The 22,109-nt window shown below is 37.4% G+C and overlaps 1 protein-coding gene and 1 non-coding gene across 6 annotated transcripts in view; one reads left to right on the top strand and one right to left on the bottom strand.

Annotated features, from left to right (window-relative positions):
- Window positions 1-1,286: 1,286 nt before the first annotated feature.
- TRNAS-UGA (transfer RNA serine (anticodon UGA)) lies at window positions 1,287-1,368 on the bottom strand. The gene has a single exon. It is a non-coding gene; the product is annotated as a tRNA-Ser (tRNA).
- A 15,784-nt stretch (window positions 1,369-17,152) lies between these two features.
- Window positions 17,153-22,109, top strand: part of CTNNA3 (catenin alpha 3) — a 512,488-nt gene continuing 507,531 nt past the window's right edge. For 3 of the 5 annotated variants that reach the window (XR_008577888.1, XM_054832088.1, XM_054832092.1), the window contains exons 1-2: window positions 17,160-17,270; window positions 21,562-21,779. Coding sequence is in view for 2 of the 5 variants with exons in the window: in XM_054832088.1 (XP_054688063.1) it covers window positions 21,755-21,779 (25 nt within the window). In the remaining 3 variants the exon portion in view is untranslated. Of the gene's footprint in view, window positions 17,271-18,207; window positions 18,243-21,561; window positions 21,780-22,109 lie in introns of those variants that run through there. The other 2 variants (XM_054832089.1, XM_054832090.1) reach the window with 2 other exon arrangements.

Here is a 22,109-nt window from a genome sequence, read left to right as displayed (position 1 = left end):
CACATGTGAAAACTTAAGGGACATGCCTAATGTTATGGTCACGTATTACACAGTACCATTGTCAGTTATTTACCAGTTTAAGATTCCCTCTAAAGTGTAATCTCTAACACTTGCATGTGCGATAACAGAAACAAACACCCAAACCTGAAATCCCTTGTTAGGGAGCACTTTGAAATGTTCATTTTGCTGCCAGCTTTAACAAGTGTTTGTTTGTTCCTTCTTTCTTTTACTTTGTGAACAGGGATATTTCAATGTTTCGTCTTCTTCCCCAACCTCTATTTTCTGATTAAGTTGCACTAACAAAACATGATGCTAGGAAGGATGGGTTTGTATGTGTGTTTGTGGTGGGTTTTTGTCTCGTCTTTAAGAGAGTTAGGAGAGAAAAGTGGCTGTTCCTACTCTAGTATATGTTTGGCCTCTGTGGAAATGACCTTTTTCTTATTTCCTGCATTCTCTTACCTGGTTTTGCAAATTTTTCAGCTCTTCACTAATGCTGGGATCACACATAGGAGGAGATTGACACATCTGAGTGGTGAAAGGTCAGTTTAAGCCAGTCAGAAAGAGGGGAGGTGTGTGTAGGGGAAGTGCCTTGTTCTTATGTTTTTCTTGGTTATTAGTTGCATAATAACTTCTGTGTTGTTCCCCCGCCCCCCGCCCTTCATTGCCAGGTTGTGTGTGTGCGCGCTTCATACCTGTGCAGAAGGACAGGAAAAGATGATCTAGGACCCTCTCACTGAAGGTCTAGGACTAATCAGACAGCTTCCTTCCTGAAACGGAAGGTTTGACAGATCAAATGCAATCAATATAGAGTAGCCTGCTGCTGATAAGATTATATTTATTATGTATTAGCTGTAGGACATGGGGGCAGGACAATAGCCCTTTGGGCAAATCAGGACACTGTCCGTGTGTAACGCACTGGATTAATCCTGAGTTTTGTACTTGGACAGTGCCTGTCATGCCTACAGAGGACCTAGAAGGTGGGCTGTGGAAAGAACACTGATCCCAATGTGCCCTTTTCCCAACTCCAAGTGCTGGTTATCACAGGTGTTTTAGATGCAACACTGGAAACTTGCCCTGGGACCTATTACTTCTTTGGTAGTACTTTTATTTCTTGACAGAAGCAGGGGAGGGGTGTGTAGGCATGGTCTGAGGAGTTGCAATAGGATAAATACTAGATAATCCCTCTTGCCGCTGCAAAGGCGTGCTTAACAGTGAGAGAAGACGTGAAGCATAAAACCTACACGCTCTAACACGAGGAAGACAGAAAAAAGTAACCCCCACCGGGCCGCAGCGAGCAGGGTTCGAACCTGCGCGGGGAGACCCCATTGGATTTCAAGTCCAACGCCTTAACCACTCGGCCATCGCTGCTGCTGGTAGCTCCCTACCCGCGCTCAAATCCTTATCGAGCGCTCCGCCGGCGGAAGTTCCCGCCCAGAGCCCTGCCAGGGGCCAATGGGCACCGGCGCGTCTCCCTGCCAGCCCCGCCGTAATGGCCGCCCGGCCCGGCCGGAGGATACTGCAGAACCGGTGCCGGTGGAGGATATATATTTTAAAAATAATATTTGTGCTTGGGGAAGTAGAAGTGTTAGTTATTGCTGTCACCTTTTTTATTGCCTTTTCTCCTTTCTCCCCAGTGAAAAGAACTTTGTTTTGCTGAGTAGCTCGAGTCAGTGCAAAGGCAGTTGCGAGTGCCGCCTGTCCGACAGCCGCTTCCCGCTGTCAAGTCCGCTCTTGCTGTTGAGATGATAGCCAGTGCAGGTCACTGTACGCGCTCTAATGTACGCAATAACCTGAATAAACTTCCCATGCAGCTCCTCAGGTCAGGAAAAATAAATGTCAGTTTAAATGCTTCTGGGTTTTTTGACCTGAAACATAAAGGCTGTGTGTACTGTAATTTAAATGTGCCTGGGAGTGTTTGCAGGCACGCTTGCATCTGCTAGTGAAGATGCACCCAGGTAACTACTACAAAATACAGCAACTATTAGGCATTGCATTAATTTTACAGTAGTGTTATCTTAATTTTTTCTTGTTTTTACTAATTCTGTTCTCTCAACTATATTACAAAAGTTCTCCTTCATAAGACTTTCACATGTGATTTCATTCACTGTAGATTTATTTTTTTACCCTAGCAATTATGTCAGCAGTAGTATAATGGCAATTAAATCTAACTTGACTTAATACATGTGCTGCAATGGATCAAAATAATCACTTTCCTTTTCATCTCTTTTGCAGGGTATGTTTATGCTAGGAATTGTACGCTATTTTTCCCTCCTATAGTCACAGCTTTTGTTAACACTTTTTTTTTTAAATAGCTAGAGTGATGATGATGATTGTGCTTCCCCTCTGCCTTTTTTTGTATGAGTTATTGATCAAGAAGCACTCTTAATTCCTTAACTTTCCTCAGTACCAAAAATATTGCTGGATTAATAAAGATCTTAAAATAGGCCTATGAAATTAGTCTTTTATGACTTTTCTCTGGAACCTGAACTGGGGAATGTAGAGGACAGATATTAGAAAGCACAAGGTGCTTCTATAATCGTTTAAAAGAACTCAGTTATTTTGTTGTATTTCAGTATTGAAACCATTTAATTTACCATTTAATACAGCTTTTAAAAAAGGTTTTTAATCCTTATCTTTAATTGCTCATTAGCAAGTGGGAGTTAAGTTAGTTTGTGGTCATTGTCAGACAGCTATGACCATCCAGTTTCGCATTATGAAAACCAACAGAGAATTTATCATTAGTTTCAGCGGGAGAGGAGAACAACAACGGTGTTTATGGACCACTTAAAGAAGCAGGGATGGCCCCTTAGCTGCAGGCAGGCCTGTTGTGGTAACAGACCTTTAACCATCCCTCTAAAGCAGACAGCAAAGAGCTGGATGAATACAGAAAGCTTGATACTACATGTTAGTGATTATTTTTTTCTTGCACTTAACTATGTAGGGTTCAATGCTTCTTCTTTCTCTCCTGGATGCCTTTTTGTGTTATTGTGGATATAAAAAAAACCACAATCAAACTTAATTTAGAGTTTATGCTTGTGCTGTTTGCTGTGGTTTGGATAATGAGGAACACTTTAAAAACATTAACATATAAAATGGTCCTTAGTATCCTACTTTGTATCCCCCTATCCAATTCAGTAGTCTACCATCATAATAATCTTTAACCAGCCAACAATTTGAATAATGTTCTTATACCCAAAGTGACCTGGACTGTTTTGCTGATGTCCATGTAGTTTTGTATGTTTGGGTAAGGCACTCAGAAGCTGCACTAGGCCTGATAAGATGCTGCCTTTATCCCAAAGTGTACCTGCTTTCATATACATGAAGAAAAAACATGATTATACCAAATTTTTATGATTATGTAAAGAACAAATGTGTGAAGAGCAAGGTGAGGTGCCTGCAATATACCACGTTATAGCTAAGGGGAACTTCTTAAAGAACAGACCTAGAAGTGGAGACAGTGAGAGATCATGTTTGCTGGTGGAGAAACAAGTACTTCTCAGGTGTAAATGCCAGCAAAGACTTGGGACTTTACTAAAAAGCCTTTTTTAAAATTATTATTATTTTTTTAAATTGATTTGAGACTAAGGAGCAGAGCTGTTTACTTCTACACTAATTGATCTGCTGCAGATTTCTTTTCCTTACAGAAAATAGACTACTTAAAACAAATTACTTGTATGGATTTCAGGAAGATCTTATGAAATGCAGGAATACTTTTACTATTCAAAGCCAAAGGAAACCAAATTATAATAACACATTAAAGTTCAGATTTGGTAATACTCTTTCAGGTAAGGGTATTTGTTCTAACTGTTCCTGAAGGGATTGAACCACAGTAGTTTGGTCCCTTGAACAGAAATTTATGTATATGTGCTATATATTGGTCTTCATATGCTTCTTACGTGTATTTGCCTTGCAGTACACGCATGATGGATAAGACTGGGATTTCCAGTCATGTAGCAGGCAATTTGAAGCTTTGAGTGAACTGCTGGGTATCTACAAATCCTGAGTGATTACACAAAAACTTCACCTTCTGAATAGATGATGCTTCCAGAATGAGTAAAGGGCAGTAACTTACACATATATTCTGGTTGTGAATGAAGGCCTTCTGCCACTTCAGGTTGTTTAATGACATAGAGATCTGTGCTGGCATGTTATCATCTGAGTCTTCTATGTTATTTGCAAAAAGTTATTTTACCCAGAAAACATTAACAGAGAACTTCTAAATGCTCTACACTTTTAATTTTGCCCACTTACTAAGGACAGTTTGTAAGTGGGTAAAAATTCCCCTTATTTATATGAAATATTAAATATGGCTTCATTGCTTTTCCAGATGGCCTTGTTCTGTTATTCTCACTGAAGAAATGTGCAAAAAAAAAAAAATTTCCATTGTATTACTGGGAGTCATACACTAAAACATTCTTAAAGTCTAAATCAAAATGGTCTTGTTTTTAGACTACAGAAACAATTCTTGCATTTAATTCTACTGAGTACTTAGTTTCTGAGAACTCTAGATAACTTTTTCCTGCACTTTATTGAAGGAGGGTCCTTTTCTTGACTGAAATGTTAAATACAATTCTCTAGTTAAGAATTTTTGATAACTTTTTTTAAATTAGGATAATACTTCTTTAAGTTGAGAAAATATGGGAATTATTACTATCTACAGAGAGGTTTTGAGCTGCATTAGGAAAATATTCAGGAGAAAATGAATTAGTATGTTTGTTACTGTTTTACATAGTTTGATAGCAAGCAAAATCACTGTGAATGGTATCATTAATGTCTGTACTATATAAATATTCACATCACCAGAGGTCTCATGCTATTTCACTTCTGTTCTAATAGCTGCCCCAAACTATAATAGCACAATTCCCGTGTCTTGGGAATGAAGCTAATTGGCATCAATACTAAATTATGGAATCATGTTTTAGAATTTGTGTTTGATCTCCTTGTCAAGACATGTGTTTTAAATGTACTGAAAATTCAGCTGGAAAGACAATTATGTTCTGAAGCAATGCAAAATGCAGAAAACCCAAACAAGACACAGCAAAAATAAATTACAGTGTGGTCTCAGTAATAAAAGAACTTATTTACTTGGAAGAAAGAGAGGGGTGGTTATGGGCATTGACTGAATACAGAGCTCAGCCTATACGCAGCCTTTAGATTCAATGGAAATGCCCCCACTACCTATTAGCAAAGCCAAGTTGCTTTTTAAACCAAACTTATTTGATGCCAAGAAAAAGGTTACCAGTTTGGGCTCACAAATGGTAAGACCATATCCTTTGGAGTACTGTATACGTGAGCACAGTTTTATGCAATGACACAAAGACACACTTACTGCTTATGAACTGTCTACCTGGAAACCCTTTGGTGGTTGACAGCTACGTAGGAATAGCCAATGCATTTCTAAGACCACTGAGGTCTGAGGGTTTGGATCTGGAGCTTGAGGGTACACTTCAGTTGTTCTCCATCAGGCCTTCCTTGAAAGTTGAAACCCTATAGCCTAACCATTCCAGGCCTGTAGGCTTTTGCCAGGTTGCAATGAACACAGGCTTGGAAAGAGACATCTAAAACATACATGCAGTATCCTGAGCCATTGAGACCTGGAAATGGACTCAGTGTTCCTTGTGTCTCACAATTTGCAATGTCTAACTTTCATATTTTGAATTTAGGAACCTTTATTTCCTAGCAGGACTAAGAAGAAACGTTTTTCTTTTTTCTTTAAATGATAGTTGTCTTTATTTTGTGTTCACAGGAATCTAGGACTTGAGTTAAAAGTGCAATTTCAGTAAAACACAGTAAACTGAGTGTTGGCTGACTTGTGTAAATGACACATGAAGTGTTATATTTAACAACATTTAATTTACTCTTTAAAAAACTCCATCTCAGTCTCTCTTTAGAGAAAATTGTTACTTGAGCAATGCTAGAGTGACCTCCAGTGTTCTTTGTGTAAGCTGCAAGTAAAAGAGCAGATAGGATGTGTTGCAGGTACTACGTCCAAAAGGAGCATGTTTAAGCACTTTCATATCATAATCTTTGAAGATGAGCAGTGATCAGAAAGGGATTAGGGAAGAATGGTATCATTTGCAGAGTGCTATTTCAATTCTAGCACTTCACTATGAAGCTATTGTGTTCCCAAGACAGGAGGAGATCTTACTACACCACAAATCACTAAAACTGTTCTAAAGAAAGCCTCAACTCAAATAGCATTGCAGTGTTAAGTCCTAGATACTGAGATAAGGAAACTCAACAATATCTTAAAAAAATAAATAATTAAACCCTTGAGATACAAGCCTAAAGAAAAACTCTGAAATTCCTGAAGTAAGAATGTCTGTTTGCAAAGTACTGGGGAGCCTCTGCACATACAGATGTTTAATTAATAAAGCATGCTATCTACTGAAGAGAATCTTATTTTAAAGACCTTAAAGTCCAACATATTTGGCTACCTTTTAAGAGGCTGAAGCAATGTAAGGGGAGAGAGGTCAAAAGAAAACTGTCCTCTGGCAAGTTGAGTAGGATAGAGCTTCCCCAGCGTTCAAGTAGGCAGTTGACTTTCAGATGCTTCAGCCAGCTGCTCAGATCATCTTTTACAGACACCAAAGAGGGAGATCCTTGTCCCTGGTGGAGAAGTAAGCTCACCTATTTCAGAATGGTATGAGGAATTCTTCAGAAATACTTTCCAGTAGCCACTGAGCAGCCCTGAAGATGACTAGATATGAGACTAAAAGACTAACTACAGCATTTGGTATGTCACAGGTGAAAGCTAGTGATATTTATGCATATATATGGTTAATTTGCAATACAGTAATATTGCCAGAGAACTAGTTCATTATCAGAATTCATACATGTAACATTGCTTTATGAATGTATTGCTCTAAAATTATAGAATTTTTGAACCTATGGCACCTGTTTTTAAATGGGAATAAAAATTACAGCTGACAGCCGTCAGGAAGGATTGTGGTATTTTAAAAGTTTTCCTGAACTGAAAATGCAATTACAATGTACTTGCTTTGGAAATGCAAACTAAACAAAAAGCATCAGTGCTTAGAATTTTTCTTCATGGCAGTACTAGATGTGAAGTAAGCACTAAAAAAAGTTTTTATGTATCTCATGGGCTTTTAATGAAGATTTAACTGGTCAAAACCAACGTAGGATAACAGATAAAATTTCCCAATGCATAAGTGTATTTTGGAAAGTAAGTTTATCTCTCAAAGGAATCTTAAAAGTTTTTTTTTCTTAGTCACTTAAAAGTAGCAAGAGCTGGACACTGGAATAGATAATGGAGAGAGAAAAATCTGGTTTAGGATTGTTATATAAAATAATGGTACTAGGATAGGTTTGCCCATGTTTTTTTCATGTCTTTAACTTCTATAAGTAAAGAGGACAGATACTGCAAAATCTTTAATAGGAATATGGACTGTTTAACTAGTAGAAAAAAAATGTGCAAGTGATAATCAGCATGCAAATGTAATAATCTCTGTATTATTACTGTTGTCTTTAGAAATATAGGACTGAGCCCAAAGCACTTCAATGCTTCAGTTTTCTTGCCTTTTTTGACCTCGAGTGTAGTGATTATTTGGTAATGCCTATTCCATCCCTTTTCACGCATTTGCTCTGTGGCCTTTTACTTAATCGATCTCTATCAGCTTTATAAACACAATAGTTTCAACTTTTATTCCTGTTAGAAATCTATTAATATGTTATGTCTGTGATGCTTTCAACAGAAAAATTAGATCAGATTCTGCCTAAGTTAACAAGAAACATTTACAGCAATGTCAGTGGAACAGTAACTTTGTGCTTATATGTAACTTAGAATATTCAAGAGTAAATTTTACTTCTCCCTTGAAGAATGTGAAGGAATTGATGAACCCAACACAAATTGTGTATTACAAGAGATAATGCTAGCACCACTAGACTACATCATTTCATGTTTTCTTACTGAAGAAACTTATAACTAACAATAGCAAAAATAATGCTGCATACTGAAGTATATTCTGTATTTCTCTCATTCTGTTAGCTTTGTAGATCATTTAACAACGCTGAATGCCTAAACCATACAATCAATAAAAATAAGAATTTACTGCAGAAAACCCTATATGGCTAAAATTTTCCATTCAGTGTGCCTAAGAATGGATTTGGGGACCAGTTTCAGGTATAGAATCAAAAGTGGCTTCATTTTGGAGCAGTTATATAATCATGTTATAGCCTGCCCCTATAGCCTATTGTTTCATAAATTCCCCCGCATAGTTGGTTGTTCATGCTATGCTGTACACCCTTACTCTTAGTCCTCTTATTCAAATTCTTAAGTATAGAATTAGTTTTTAACATTATTCCTCTGTATTAAAACATTCTGTATTTTTTTTATCTTAAACTTTGGGATTTCTTATGGCATCGCCGATATTACTGAAAAGTCTTTTAGGGATCCATCTATCTTATGCGTAATAGATATATTCATGGTGTAAGACTGATGTTAAAGGCATGTTATTTTTGGTGTGCTTTTTTTTTTTTTTACTACAATATCCTAACAATCATTTAGCATCATTTGGGAAAGAATGATTTATCTAGCTTTTCTCCAAGTTTTTGTTGCTAGTTCCTTTAAGACATTTGGATACTATCAGATATGAATGCTAAATAAAATGAAAAGTTATTATTCATTACTTATAATTCTAAGCACTACACCAAATTAACTTGCCTGTGAAACAGACAGTAATTTAGTATGGGTTGGGTTTTTTTTGCATGCTCTATGAGATTTTTCCCTAATGAAGTAGTCAATAGAGTTGTCAAGTTTCACGAAGTTTGCATTTCATCACACTCTGCTTTCTGGCACAATTTATTTTAAAAAGAACCTAGGTAATTCTTGCATGGCATGGGTATGTTTCCTACTTCCTTTCCTAGTTCAAAACCCTGTACTGTGCTCCTCTTCAGTGTTCGTTATCAGACACGATCAGTCCCTTCCCCTGATTTAGCACTGTTTCCTTGTTTTGTGGCTCCTGTCTCTGTTGGGGCTAGTACAATGGTGCTCCACTTTCCTTCTGTTTGGTTGAAAATATTCTGACATAAGTATACTAAAATTCCATATTAAGGGATTGATTGCTAGTTTGTGAAGTATTTTACCTGCTTCGCTTTATTTGCTTGACTCCACATTTACAGCACCAGGATCTATTGCTAACGACTGAAATGCTATTTCTGGTATGATAAAATGCAAGAGAACTTTCAGTCAACCAAAGTGTTTAAGACTTGACACAATCTGATCTAGTAATCATGCATTAACATTAGAAATATTGAATGGAATCCTGCTATCTTAAACCAAAAGGCTATTTTATGGATATTGCAGATGTTTATCTGGGTAACGGAAAAGATTAAACCCCTTTCCTTTACTGAGATGAAGACATTAATTACTGTTTGGGGGATGGTAGCATTTTTAGAAACTTTTAGCACCTTGTTACTTAAAGCCAGAGCTCTGCTCTGGCTTCCCTTGGATATAAATAGTGAGTACCAATATGGTCTCTGAGACACAAGTCTAATAAAACCTTCTCTGTCCTGAAACAGAGAAAGGTTCTCATGGAATATATGTATTTTGTCATTTTCTTTTTCTGCTATGCATAGCTGTAATTTTTGTGGATATGGAATTTCTTCTGGGACTGAACTGCAACTAGAGGATGCCAAGAACTGGAGGACCCAGATGGCTCAGGTTCCTGGTTATGACATGTGGGACATTTCCTTGATTGTCAATGATGACAAAACTTGTTGCCATATAATAGCTGCTGTGGCAGCTTCCATAGAATTAATTGGTATCACAAGGTATTTTTTTATAAAGATTATCTAGAAAAGCAACAAGAAATTCCCAATAGTTACGTAAACTGAACTGTTCTTCTAGTGCTGGTCTTTTCTGATCAAGGACTTAAGGCTGTTGGCGTGGTAGTGTTGAGAAAGTGCTGTGATGCTTTTGACTGACATGTTCATTGTATGCAAACATAGCTGCAGTTTTCTGTGCATCTGTCTGGCTCTGCTCACAGATGCTCAATGAACTTAGTTAAAGCAACATTTTAAAAGGAAGTACGATATCTGTTATCACAAGTATATGAATAAATGTGTACCGTTTGCTAATCCTGCTTATGCAGCTAAACATTAATTTAGGTATCTCAACATCCATGCATATGCAAAAAGAGGCACACAATTTTACGTTGAAGCTTTCATCTAATTCTTGAAAATGTGACTCTTAAAGTTAACAGACTGCATAGAGTCTGCTTTTCCATTTAGTCTTCTCATATGTTGAGCAATGGATCCTTTTTAGAAAGATGCTATTAGTTCTACTTAAATTTTAATGAAATTATAGTTTCAGTGTTACAAGATTATCAAATTATATCACTGAACATTGTTGTAGGTGTCAATGCAGCCAAATGTTTAGTTGCATTCTTAAGTAAATAATCCTAGTAAATTTAGGTATGTATGCAATGCACTACTGCATTGGAGCTCTTTTCCTCAGTGCATTTTTACCAGATTTATTTGGTCTTATACAAAAAAGCATACTCCATGTTTCTACTTGCAACTGTTTTATACACACATTTACTAAACTTTTATGAAAACAGAAAGAAGGTAAGTGGATAGGCAAATACCTCTAATGTTGCAGATAAGTGGATAAGCTTTCAAAATCTGAGTATGCTAAATATCATACAAAAACGCTACTCTATGTGCCAAAAATACCCTCATGGTAGGATTATTAATTAGACCTGGTTTTCACAATGCATCAGCAACACTATAAATAAAGAGTAACATATTTACCACCTATATGAAAATAAAATATACTTTTGGCTCCCATTCTGTATTGCTTGACTTCTGTCCCTGTTCTGAGCACAAATCCCTATGTAGGTATGGAGGCCCTGATTTACTTCAAAGAGTTGTTCCCTTTTGTATGATTCAAGTCTTAAAATACAATACTTTTTTTTTTGCATTTTTCATTTCATTGTATTTTTCCAGCTTGATAGATTCCCCCCCCCCCCAAAAAAAAATAATATATACAGAGTCTATATAATAGTTGTAATTAAAAACTGTGATTTTGTGGAGTTTTACAGGCTATTTTCCTCATTGTCATTACACAGAGGAATTACGATATTGGGTAAAATCAGAAGGTGCATCTAGTGCTAGTACCTCCATATTAGCAGATGCTTTAGAAGAAAGTTTAAATGAGATAGTGGGCAATAATGAAAAAATCCCTTCATCAGAAAATCTCCCTGTTGATCAGTGGTTGGCTTAACCCTGAAACATACATTTGTGCCTAAACATAAAATCTATTTGTAGTATTGACAGTTTGCAATTACCCTGGGTAAATGACTACTCTAATTCCTATTAAGCCTCAGTGATAGATTGTACCAATAAACCTTTGCAATTCTTATACATGTAAAATCAAATACTTTATATATTTTGAATTATAAGAGCTTGAATGTAGGAAAGCTAAAACTCAGGAACATAGAATAGATGCAACTTTGATTATCCTTTAAAGTCAATTTGCCCTGGGTTTTTCAGCTCAATGTCCTCTTTGTTGCAAACTAAGCTTCCTTACTCTACTAATTACACATCTACTGTTAGCATTTTGCTTGTGCAGACATCTATGGTATACAATATTAGCGCTCATGGTTAAAAGTTTGATTTTTATAGGTTATATTTTTGATGATTTCTGGTGCTGGTGGGTAGCATGTGGAGAAACACAGTGGTAAGGTGCTTTTGTTGAATTGTCTGAGACCCTTGTGATCTTCATGACTATTCTAATCTTTTTTGATCTTTTGGTTATTCTCACCTTTATAGCCTACATTTCCTTAGAGAAATACTCCTCGTGAAAATTTCAAAAGATAGTTTGAAGAAATAAACCTCAAGCAATGGAAGTCTTGAGATTTGTGTCTTGTCTTTGTGTGGATCCCGAGAAGACCTAAACATGGGTTTAGGAACTGCAGGCACTGCTGTGTCATTTCTGGCGCTCATGGTGATATTAATTTTGCAATTTAAGCTTCCATACTGCTAATTTCATACTGCATGGGTTCTCAGTAGCAGTGGGAAGTAGTGCCTAGTAAGCAGGTTGTCTTTAAAGAGTTCTCTCTTTAAATATTATCTATTGTTTGTATAAATTTATACCTTATGGATTCAATTACAGTTCTGGCAAATTTGATTAAATAATAATGTACAAATGTGACATTAACTCTCCTCAGTACTTCCATTAAAAGTAAATAAATTAGTAAAGCAACTGAAATTAGAAAGAAATTACTAATTACTGAATTTACTTACAGATAATAGTTGAAGGCAAATGGACAGGATATTGGAATGTGCTGTCTGTAAAAGGAAAAAAAAATCTTTTATTTCTGAAGTGATTCAAGTGACAGCTAACATCAGAAGTTATTGCAGCAGTGTGAATTTTTTTTAAAAGAAATTATTTTAAAATTTCCTTTAGCCTAGTGGAGTTTAAATTATTTAAGCAAACATTGTGAGACCTATTCTGGTGGACACAGGGGTAAGTCTGAGGCCCTGGGTCTAGTCACACACTCTGTCCATGTTCTGATGCCACACTGGGGCTGGATTCAGCCACTCACCAGTTATGACTTTTTGACTTGTCTTCTGTGGGAATGAAATCCAGGTACATGAGATGCATGAAACCCTGATGTGAATCAGCCAGTTTCCTTACTGGGTTGATCAGAGACCAAGACTGGGATACACTACAGATTGTGTCTACCCAATGCAGATGTGGATACCTTGTTTGACTTGAAATTTGATTTATTTTTATGGATACCTTGTTTGATTTATTAAAGTTCCAACGTGCTTTGCCATAAGTGCTGGGTCTGACTAGGTCTAGCTCTCATTCAAAGCTGTGAAATTCTATCCAGAGTCCTATAGCAGAACATAAAAAAGCAGAACCTTGCCTTGTGAGCCAAAGAAAAAATCATGACAGTTAGTAAAAGCCAGGAAAACCTACCACCTGAAGAATACTTTATGTCAGAAGGAGTGATACATTAACACTGACTTGATTTAAATTAAAAATAGAAATAAGGCTTAGTGCACATCTGTATGTTCAATTCTCACACCTACCGCTAGGAAGCAGATCTGACAGGGACATTTGCCAACAGCAGCATCTGTTTGTGGAAATTTCATTTTGGGAGCTGAAGTGGCATTGTGGTAGCAGGTCTTCTCACAAGTTTAAGAGCTTTCTCGGTAGGCGCCGTTTGCAAACAAACTGCGGAACAAGAGCTGCTTATCGCACGGTGTAAAAGAAGAAACTCTGTTGGTAAAACAGCAGTTTGGCGGGCAGCGCGTGAATTAAAAGCCTGAGATTTCCTCTATACATTACCTGACAGGATACAAACGGAGAGCGAAGAGAAACGCCTCCTCGGCAGGCCGCGTGCCTCATCAGCGCGAGAAAGCAGCCGTTGGGGCGGGACCCCGACCGCTGGGGTTGCTGCGCGCGCAGCGCCGTTAGGGCGGGGCCGCGGCCGTTGGCGCGCGCAGAGCCGTTAGGCGTCGTCCCGTGGCGAAGTGGCAGTGCAATCTCACTGCCTTTCCTGTCAACGGTTAATAGGGGCTGTGTTGTCGTTCTGCTCCCGTTCGGGTGCGAGCTAGAGCCAGCACCAGGGTCAGAGCGGGGTGAGGAGCAGAGAGCAGCAGGAGGTGGGGTCCCTCCACCTCAGGTCTGCTCTCAGTCCTGGTGGGTTTTTGTGCCTGCCTCGAGGAAGAAAGCACCTGTGTCCTCCTGCGGAGGAAGAGAAAGGGCAGAGAGTGGGAGGGGAGAGAGGTGGAAATGGGGAGTTGGGTGTGTTAGAATGTGGATTGTAACAGGAACATTCAGCCCTCTTGACACAGAAGCTGGGAAGACTCCCAGGGGCAAAGAAGAGGTGTATGAATATCCCCTCCTACTGAAGAGAGAATGCGGCTCAGAGAGGTGTTTCTAGATAGAATGGTAGTACTGTGGTGTATCATGGACCTGGTCGCTTTTTGCTCAGAGCTGTTCTGGGATTTTAAACTCACTTCCGTGGCATGAATGGTATGAGCACGTAAGTATGCAAAAATATATTCAATATAGGTGTTTTGACAGATGCCTTCTAGTGTAGTGTCTTGTCCATCTTGCCAGCCCACTTGTCAGGGAAATGCATGCACTTGTTTCTGCTGCCCTGTTTCTGGCATATTAGTGCAAACACTCCTCTCAACCTTTACCAGCAACTGCCTCAGCAAAATTTGATAGTGCTTTTAGGGCCTTTTGTGACAAGGTGCTTATTTTAATTGATTTGGGACAGCAAGACCCTTGCTCAAAACCTGCCAATTCTGACTGCAGCCCTGAATTTACTAGAGCTTTTGAAGTGATCACTGAACAAACCCCATGAATTGGAGAGAGAAATGGAGGGAAAGAAGGGTTGCGAGTAGGGCTTTATGTCCTTTTGCTGTTTGCTTCTTTTTCTCTATTGGGTTAAATCTTTTGATATTGCTTAATGGATATGCTGCTTGGTTGGTTCATTTTGTTTTCAAAAAACTGAAGAATAAACTCCCTTGGTAGGAGAGAATGAAATTACTCCAGCATACAGTTTTTGTAGCTTGTCAGAGGAATTGCCAAACTGCTGGCCTATAAGAAGCTCCTGAATTCTGTAAGTATCTGAGCAAGTGATCACCTATTTTGTAAATTTATTAAATATAACGGTAAAGGACAAATCTTTGAACAAAGGAATAACTTAATCTATCAAAAAATACACTTTTTTTAAAAAAAAGAGTAAATACAGAACAAGGGAATTGATGAAAAACTCCAACAAGTTCTATTTTGTGATTAATGTAGTTTTCACAGCAAAATGACTGGTATTTCTGTGATGAGAACTCATTTTTCTGTGTGGATGCCATCAGATTGGATTGACCAGCAAAACATTGAAAAACAGATTAAAACTGCTCAATGAAGTTATTGAAAGATGGGCTAGGTATAGAAGTCAGAGGATTAAATTTAGCAAGATGTAAAATTGTGAGATAAGAAGTTACAACTAGTTAGTAGAGAGCAACTGTTGAAGAGGCTTGAACGACATTACAAGAAGGCTGTTAAGGAAATCTGGAAAACAACCAAGATGGAAAAGTATAGTATATGGTAGTTCACAGTAATCTATACCATTAATATATTTTTAGATATTGTGTGCGGAATATTTTAATGGTACTTAAGAATTGGTGTTGCAGTGGCATTTGCAGTGGGTACTGCATAACTTCAAAATTTGCAGTGCTTACTTGTAATGACATGTGCCTACCACTTTGTTTCACAAGTGACCTATCAAACCCAAGTTCGAGTGGAAAAGCTTTATAGCAACAATTAATAGGAGGATTTGTTAAGATAAAGGCAACTTGGGGATGATTCAAGTGCCTGAGCATAGGTGTCGGGAGTGATTTTAGACACTTTTGGCCTCATAAAGCATCCCCATATCCAGCCCTGGCACATGTGGTTGAAGTCTATAGGAGACCTGCGGTACCCTAGAGGCTTATATGATGGGTACCCTACAGTATCTAAAATAGCACTAGCTGATTAGCTTAAGCAACTGAATCCCATTCCTCTTTTGATAACACATATGACAGGACAAAGAACTTAAAACTAGCGTTTTCCACACCTCTCCTTAGTGTACCTATTAAAATAAGGAGGATCTCTGTTCACCTCTGTAGTAATTTGCTTCATAAATGAAGTACTGATATAGTTTCAAAGATCTAATGATTAAAAAAAAGTAATATGGATCATCTACATAACTCCACTTGTCTATATTGAATCTTGCAGTTAAGTGAATTGCATTTTTGTTTGTTCTTAACTTTCAGATAACATTGATGAAGTAAATAGAGCTAAGAAATGCTGAGAAATACGAACTGCAGTTAGTAAGATTTAGACTTGGATTGCATCATGTACTTTTAATAGAGTGCTCAGAAAATTAGATCTTTTTTAGTTCAGCAACTTTCTTCTCAGACTATTGTTGTTCATGCCTTCTAAATTAATGAGTTGAAGGTGAGCAAAGAAAGGATTCTCTTTCAAGGTGGAACCTTAATTTCTATGAATAATATTTGATGCTTTTGCAGGGGAACAAAATCTTCTGTAGATGTTTTGTATATACCTTTTGTCTGACTTTCAAATCTTTTCCTTCTATGCAGCTTTAAGTGCAGAAGATGTTACTGAAATCAGTTGGCCATTGCACGACAGGGCCCAAATGTAATTGATTTTTTTTTTTCCCCTCCCATTCCCTCCAGCTATTTCAGTACTGTCTCTTATGTCTGTCCAAGTCTTGGGTTCTTTCCTCACTGTTGAATTGTCACAATATGTACTCATTCTTCAGGTCTCTTTTTTCTCCCCCCCTTTTTTTTTTTTTTTCTTAAGCCTCTCCAGTGCTCTTAGCTGGTGTCAGATTACCTCAACCTTCAGGCTGTCTGTGCCCTTTTTACCTCTAAATCAACTAAAAATAGCCAAAATGCTGTGGTTGAAATTTTCCAAAAAGAAAATTCAGCCTGACACATGGATCTCATACAAGTTTGCAGACTGAATGGTTTAAGACCATTAAGATCTTAAGCAGCAGAATAGAATCTCTAGCAGAATAGATAGAAGTGTTGAGCAACCTCTGCCTTTTATGGAGTTTGCAGAGTTTTATTACATGAACGCTGTTGCATACCACACTTCATACCGCGCTCAAATTTGCTATGATGGCAAATTAGCAAAACTTCACTCATGTCCATTTCTTAAATGGCTACCTTGCTGGAAAATCTTACAAATGTGGGATTATTGAACTGGAAGTATGTTTTGAGTATTTTGTGAAGGTTAATGGAGAAGACTTTAATGTACAGCATGGTTTATATGAATTTTTATATGTACATTGCAACTATATTTGACCTGGGTTTTACAATAATGGCCTTTTCTTTCCTTCTTCCCTTTCCCCTCTCATGTTCAGCCTAAACCTTGTTGATTTCTGAGAGGCCTTTGCCATTGACTTCAATGGTGTGTGATTTAGGGTCTAAAAGCTCGGTGCCAAACTATTTGCAAGACTAGGAATGAGCTTGGGGTTTCTTTAAGTGGTAGTTTCAGTGGCAAGTCGTCAGCGAAGCCAGGAACTAACAGTTTAGGAGGAGGTCCCAAATGGGTACTGCCCTCCCCATTTTGACTCTCTTCCCCTCCTATTTTGTTTCTCATAGACTAGGAATGACAAGCAACCATTTGCTGTCTCACTAACAGTGCCTCTGGAGTCAAGCTGCATCAAGAGTTCTTCACAGAGCTGTTTCTAGGATCTCTTGTTAGATTCTTGATTCAAAAGGTAAGATTGAAGAGGAATGACGGGAATTTTCTACTTAGTGAAAGTACATGAAGCAGTGAATGGAACTATAGTTGCTCAATCAAATAATTGCCTCAAAAGTTTGAGTTAAAAAGCTGGTTTTCTTAACCAACTTTCTAGAAAAAGAACTTTTAAACGTGATTTTTTAAATGTTCTGAATATTTTAAATCATCATAGTCTTGTCACTTGAAGCCAGTAGCCAAACTAGTGCAATGTGTTTGTGTATTTTCCAAATATGAAAAAACATATTGGAATATTGGAAAAGGAAGCATAAAATGTTGCATGGATGCTGTTATTTTTAAAAGTTTAATTTACCTCCTGGTACTTTGCTGGATTTTGCATCTAATGCAAGGAAGGTTTATGTAAATGTACATTGTTGAAAATACTGAATTACTGTACAGGGCAATTTTATACAGTTATTTTTTATTTCAAAATATAAAAGGCACTTATAAGTGAGAGGTAATGGAAGGCTGTTACATTCAATATAACAGTAGGCATATTTCAAAAAACTTTAAGACATTTTTACATTATGTAAGATCCATTTGGATTCTTTTTATTAAAGACAAGAGCTATATTCAGAGCTAGTGAAGCCCAAAAGACATCCAACAGCAAAGAATGAGGCATTTAGAAAAAATGCATAATGAATTGTTGCTGTTCTCTCCTATTCCTAATCTGTTGGTCAATGTTAGAAAACTACTCCACCTTGGAAGGTTCTTTAGCCAAATCCTTTTGAGTTGGAATGACAGCGGAGGTCAAAATAGGCAGGAATATCTTTAGTCTTTATTTCTGAAGCTGTTTCACCAGAAATGCTGGTGAATCATTTCGTATCAACTAAGTCAGATTTTTCTTCTAAGCCATATTTTGATTTGAAACCAGTTGTCTGAGTTGATAGAGGAAATAGGGTGCTGTGCAGTGCCAGGAGCCCCATTAGAAGAATTGATCTGCATGTCAGAGGTCTGTCTATATATACAGGCATGGCACGGGGGGATTATGGTTTTGCTTAAATACTGTTTTTCTGTTTCCTGTTTTTTTTAGATTGTGCTTTTGTAGGTGCTAGCTAAGTAGCTGCTTGCCAGCTTCTGAAATGATGCAGTTTCTGTGAACCATTTATCTTTTATTTTCATGCATATCTCAAAGTTAACATATGCTTAAGAAATATACCCTTAATTTTGGGGTTGTTCTATGCATGTCTGTAGACAACAGGGAAAAAGAATTGTACTATTTTGGATCACTGGACAAAACAAATAATGCAAACCTTTATACCAATTTAAAAATAGTTACGTGAAATGGTACATGATGGGGAAGCATCCTGGGACAGCGCATGAGTATGAAACAACAAAATCTGATGGCAAGAGTAGCAGCTCTACATAGAGAAGGGAGAAACATGGGGTTTTTACCTTGTTGCAACTAAGAGGTAGACATTTGTTAAGCAAAGCAATATAGTATAATGTTGCAATAGATAATCCTCAGCAAATAAAAAGGGGCAATGAGTGGATTGTATTTAACAAAAATAAAATTTAAAACCCTTTTAGTAGAACATCATGGAATTTTTTTAATAAGTTGAACAATATCCTATTTTTAGCGGAAGGTCAACTTGATCTTTATTTAGAGTCTCTGGTTCTGAATAGAGATAGGAACACTTTAAAAGTGATAACAAAAGCGAGGGCTTAGAGCCAGACCTTCTTAACCTATCATTACCAGCACAGGATAGCCATCCATGTAGGAACTGTATGCCACTTAGAGAGGGGTCCTTGTTCTGCACTCAAAGTGCATGCAATGAAAATAGCACAGAGTCTCATGTGAAAGGATTTTTTTTTTTCCTTAAGAATTTGAAATGGGTCCAAAGAGTATTAATGAAAACCACCACTTTTTGAATGAAATGCTGCCATCTGATGTCACACCTCCTTCTTTTATGAAGTAAATTCTTTTTCAAGATCTTAAATATTACAACTGCAGTTCCAACACCAAAACCTCCAGTACCTGCAAAAATGTACCTGGAAGAAGTGTTATGAAGATAAGATTGGTAAAGCATTTCTAAACCAGCAGGATCATTTTGATTCTGCTGTCACCCGTAAGGAAGTATATCCACTACAATTTAATATCAATGGAGTTATTTAGTTTACTGCTAATATATTGAGAGCATTGTCAGGTTCACAAGTTTTCATGTTTACACTTCAGTGGAGAATATTTTTCTTGCTGTGGCTGTAGGCTCAGGACCATAACACACATTTTTGGATAGCTGTTGGTATGTTAGTGCAAAACAAAAAGTTATGTAGCTGGTCAGGCTGCAGGATTCACACCTCTGCTGGAACGTCTCCTAGAATTTGTCAGTGTGTTGCAACTGGCTGGAAGTGCATGCATTTAACCAAGGCGGTAATTTTGATAGTATGTTTAAGAGAGAAGAATTTATTAGATGACCTTACTGAGAATGAGAATGGGTAATTTTGATATGAGTATGGAAGATGAGATTATATTCTTTAGATTTATAGTGTAAATTGTATTTGGAAATGTTTTACTCTTCTTAGCCTGTTTATTTGCCTCAGTTAAAGAAAGTGTAAGATGCTGTAGTGACTAAGCAGTTGTATCCCAGCACTCCATCCTTGGTTCTGCCACTAGCATTCTGCATGATCTTGAGTAAATAATTTTTCCTCTGTGATTCTATTTCCCTATGTGATATTGGAAGATGACCTCTGCTTGAAAAAGTGCTTTGATGGAATACACCATAGGAAAAAGTAGGCATAACTATTAAACAAGGAAAAAAAAACATGTTCTGAATATTATAACCCTGGGAAAATCTTCATTTGCTGTCTTGCTAGACATCACATAGTCTGCACGAGACAAGTTCATTGAGGTGTAATGCTTTCCCTGTCTCAAATGTTGTTTTCTATAAATTTTAATTAAAGCTTTTCATGCCATCAGGTCAGTTATAACCTGTTCCTTGCCATGTGGATTCTGTGGTATCCAGTAAGAACTAGGCTTATGCTGCTTTCTTTTCCTTGGTAGATTTATTATAAGGAATGATATATGACCCTATTTTTGCTGAGAACTATGTTGAAGAACTTGGTGTAAATCTTGTGTCTTTGGGAATTTCAGCTGCTTTTCAGATGTGGTTAGGTTGGCCAATGGATTAAAAAATTGCTCTAGGGAGAAAGACACAGAGGGAAGTGAAAGGGAATGTAAAAAAAAAAAAAAAGTTTTTTGCTGTCAGCATTAAAAATTATCTTCCAGTTACTTCACTGCAAATCTACACCTAAATGCAAAGTCTGTTTAAATAAAGTGGCCTTCAGTGAATAAATGTTATTAACGGCTCTGAATCCTGTCACCTTCTTCAGTTCTCCAGCTCTTCTTTCCTTTGTGGTGTCTTTGCATTGACAAACGTGTTTTCTGTTATTTGTGATAAGAAGTGATAAAATCTGAGGTGGTTAGAGTGTAACCTGACAGCTTTGTATGGAAATTTAAACAGTTTGGCAGATGCATTATAGGTTTTTCCCTGATGTTAAATGGGCCAGATCCTTCCCAGGTGTCAGAAGTATTGCTCCATTCCAGGGCATGATCTGACCCACAAAGTATAGCAGGTTTTCAAGCAAAAAAAAATCCATACTGTAGCATTGCAAACAGAACTAGTACGTTTTAGCATTCTGAATATCTTATGTATCAGCTAGAGTATTAAAGAAAAATGCAGTGACTGTTTTTGTGGCTTCTATAACACCTGATTTGCACTTGCTGTACTGACTCTGTAGCAAAAGGACTAACGTTTTATTCCCAGAGTGGTGTTGGAACCAATTGATGAAGCTGTGTAATAAATATTGAAATTAAGACTAGATAATAAAACATATTCTGTTATATATTCTCAGTAATGTTTCATGTCTTGGAAGTCCTCAGGTGTCCTGTCCATGTATATCTTGTTCTAATATTTTTTCTTATCTTTCCTGTTTTTCAGAAGGCAATAGGCCTGTGCATTTTATGAAATTGATAGGATAGTATATTGTATGTCAGTGTAGAGTAACACACAATAGAAAAAAACCCTCAAATTTGGTGCCAAGTTACTGGGTGAGAGCCTTATGAATCCCTTTGCTGTCCAGCTCAAAAATCTGAGACTGAGTCATCGCCTTGAGAAAGAAGTTGGCATACAATCAGAATGTATAGGAAAACAATAGCTGTGCTGAAAATTACAACAATAAGCACCAGAAGTATCAGTAATGATATGTTTCATGTCATCTAATTGTTGAACAGCTTTTAAACTTTAAATCTTTTTGACATATTTGTGCTCTAGTATACAGCTTTAAGGATGCCCATCCCCCTGCCACCCCTCCAGCAGCCACTGTGTCCTGTCTGTCATCCTGAAATACACTGGAGAGCTTGTCAGTCCCTTGCAGATGCCTCGGAAGCCAAATAGTGAGCCATAGCAGTTGCACTGAAGTTCCTAACACAAGGAAATTACATAGACAGTTGCTTTAGTGCTGAATATGGACCCTATATATTCTAGGATAGGTGAGTGATGTGCTATTGGCTTTCTAATGATCTAGCAGGAAATGGATTCTAAAGTTAATGTTTTCTAATTTATGCAGAATATCTTTGGCTCTGCTTCTGAAGCTAATTACTTTATCTGTGTCTGTATACAGTGTACTTACAGATCGTTTAAAAGCTGCAGGTGCTATGTTCACATTGTATTGCAGATGGATACAAACTTTGACTGTTTTTCCTGTATCTTTTTCTCTGACACCAAAAGACTCAGCAGTTTCAGTTTGGATGTGTCTGCTGAAAAGACAAAAAACAATCTCATTATCTTAAAGTTTGTAGCATTTGGTGGGAGTGTGCAGG

This window comes from Grus americana, chromosome 7 (genome assembly GCF_028858705.1).
Source record: "Grus americana isolate bGruAme1 chromosome 7, bGruAme1.mat, whole genome shotgun sequence".
Taxonomy (NCBI): domain Eukaryota; kingdom Metazoa; phylum Chordata; class Aves; order Gruiformes; family Gruidae; genus Grus; species Grus americana.
This window is presented reverse-complemented; position numbering and strand designations above follow the sequence as displayed.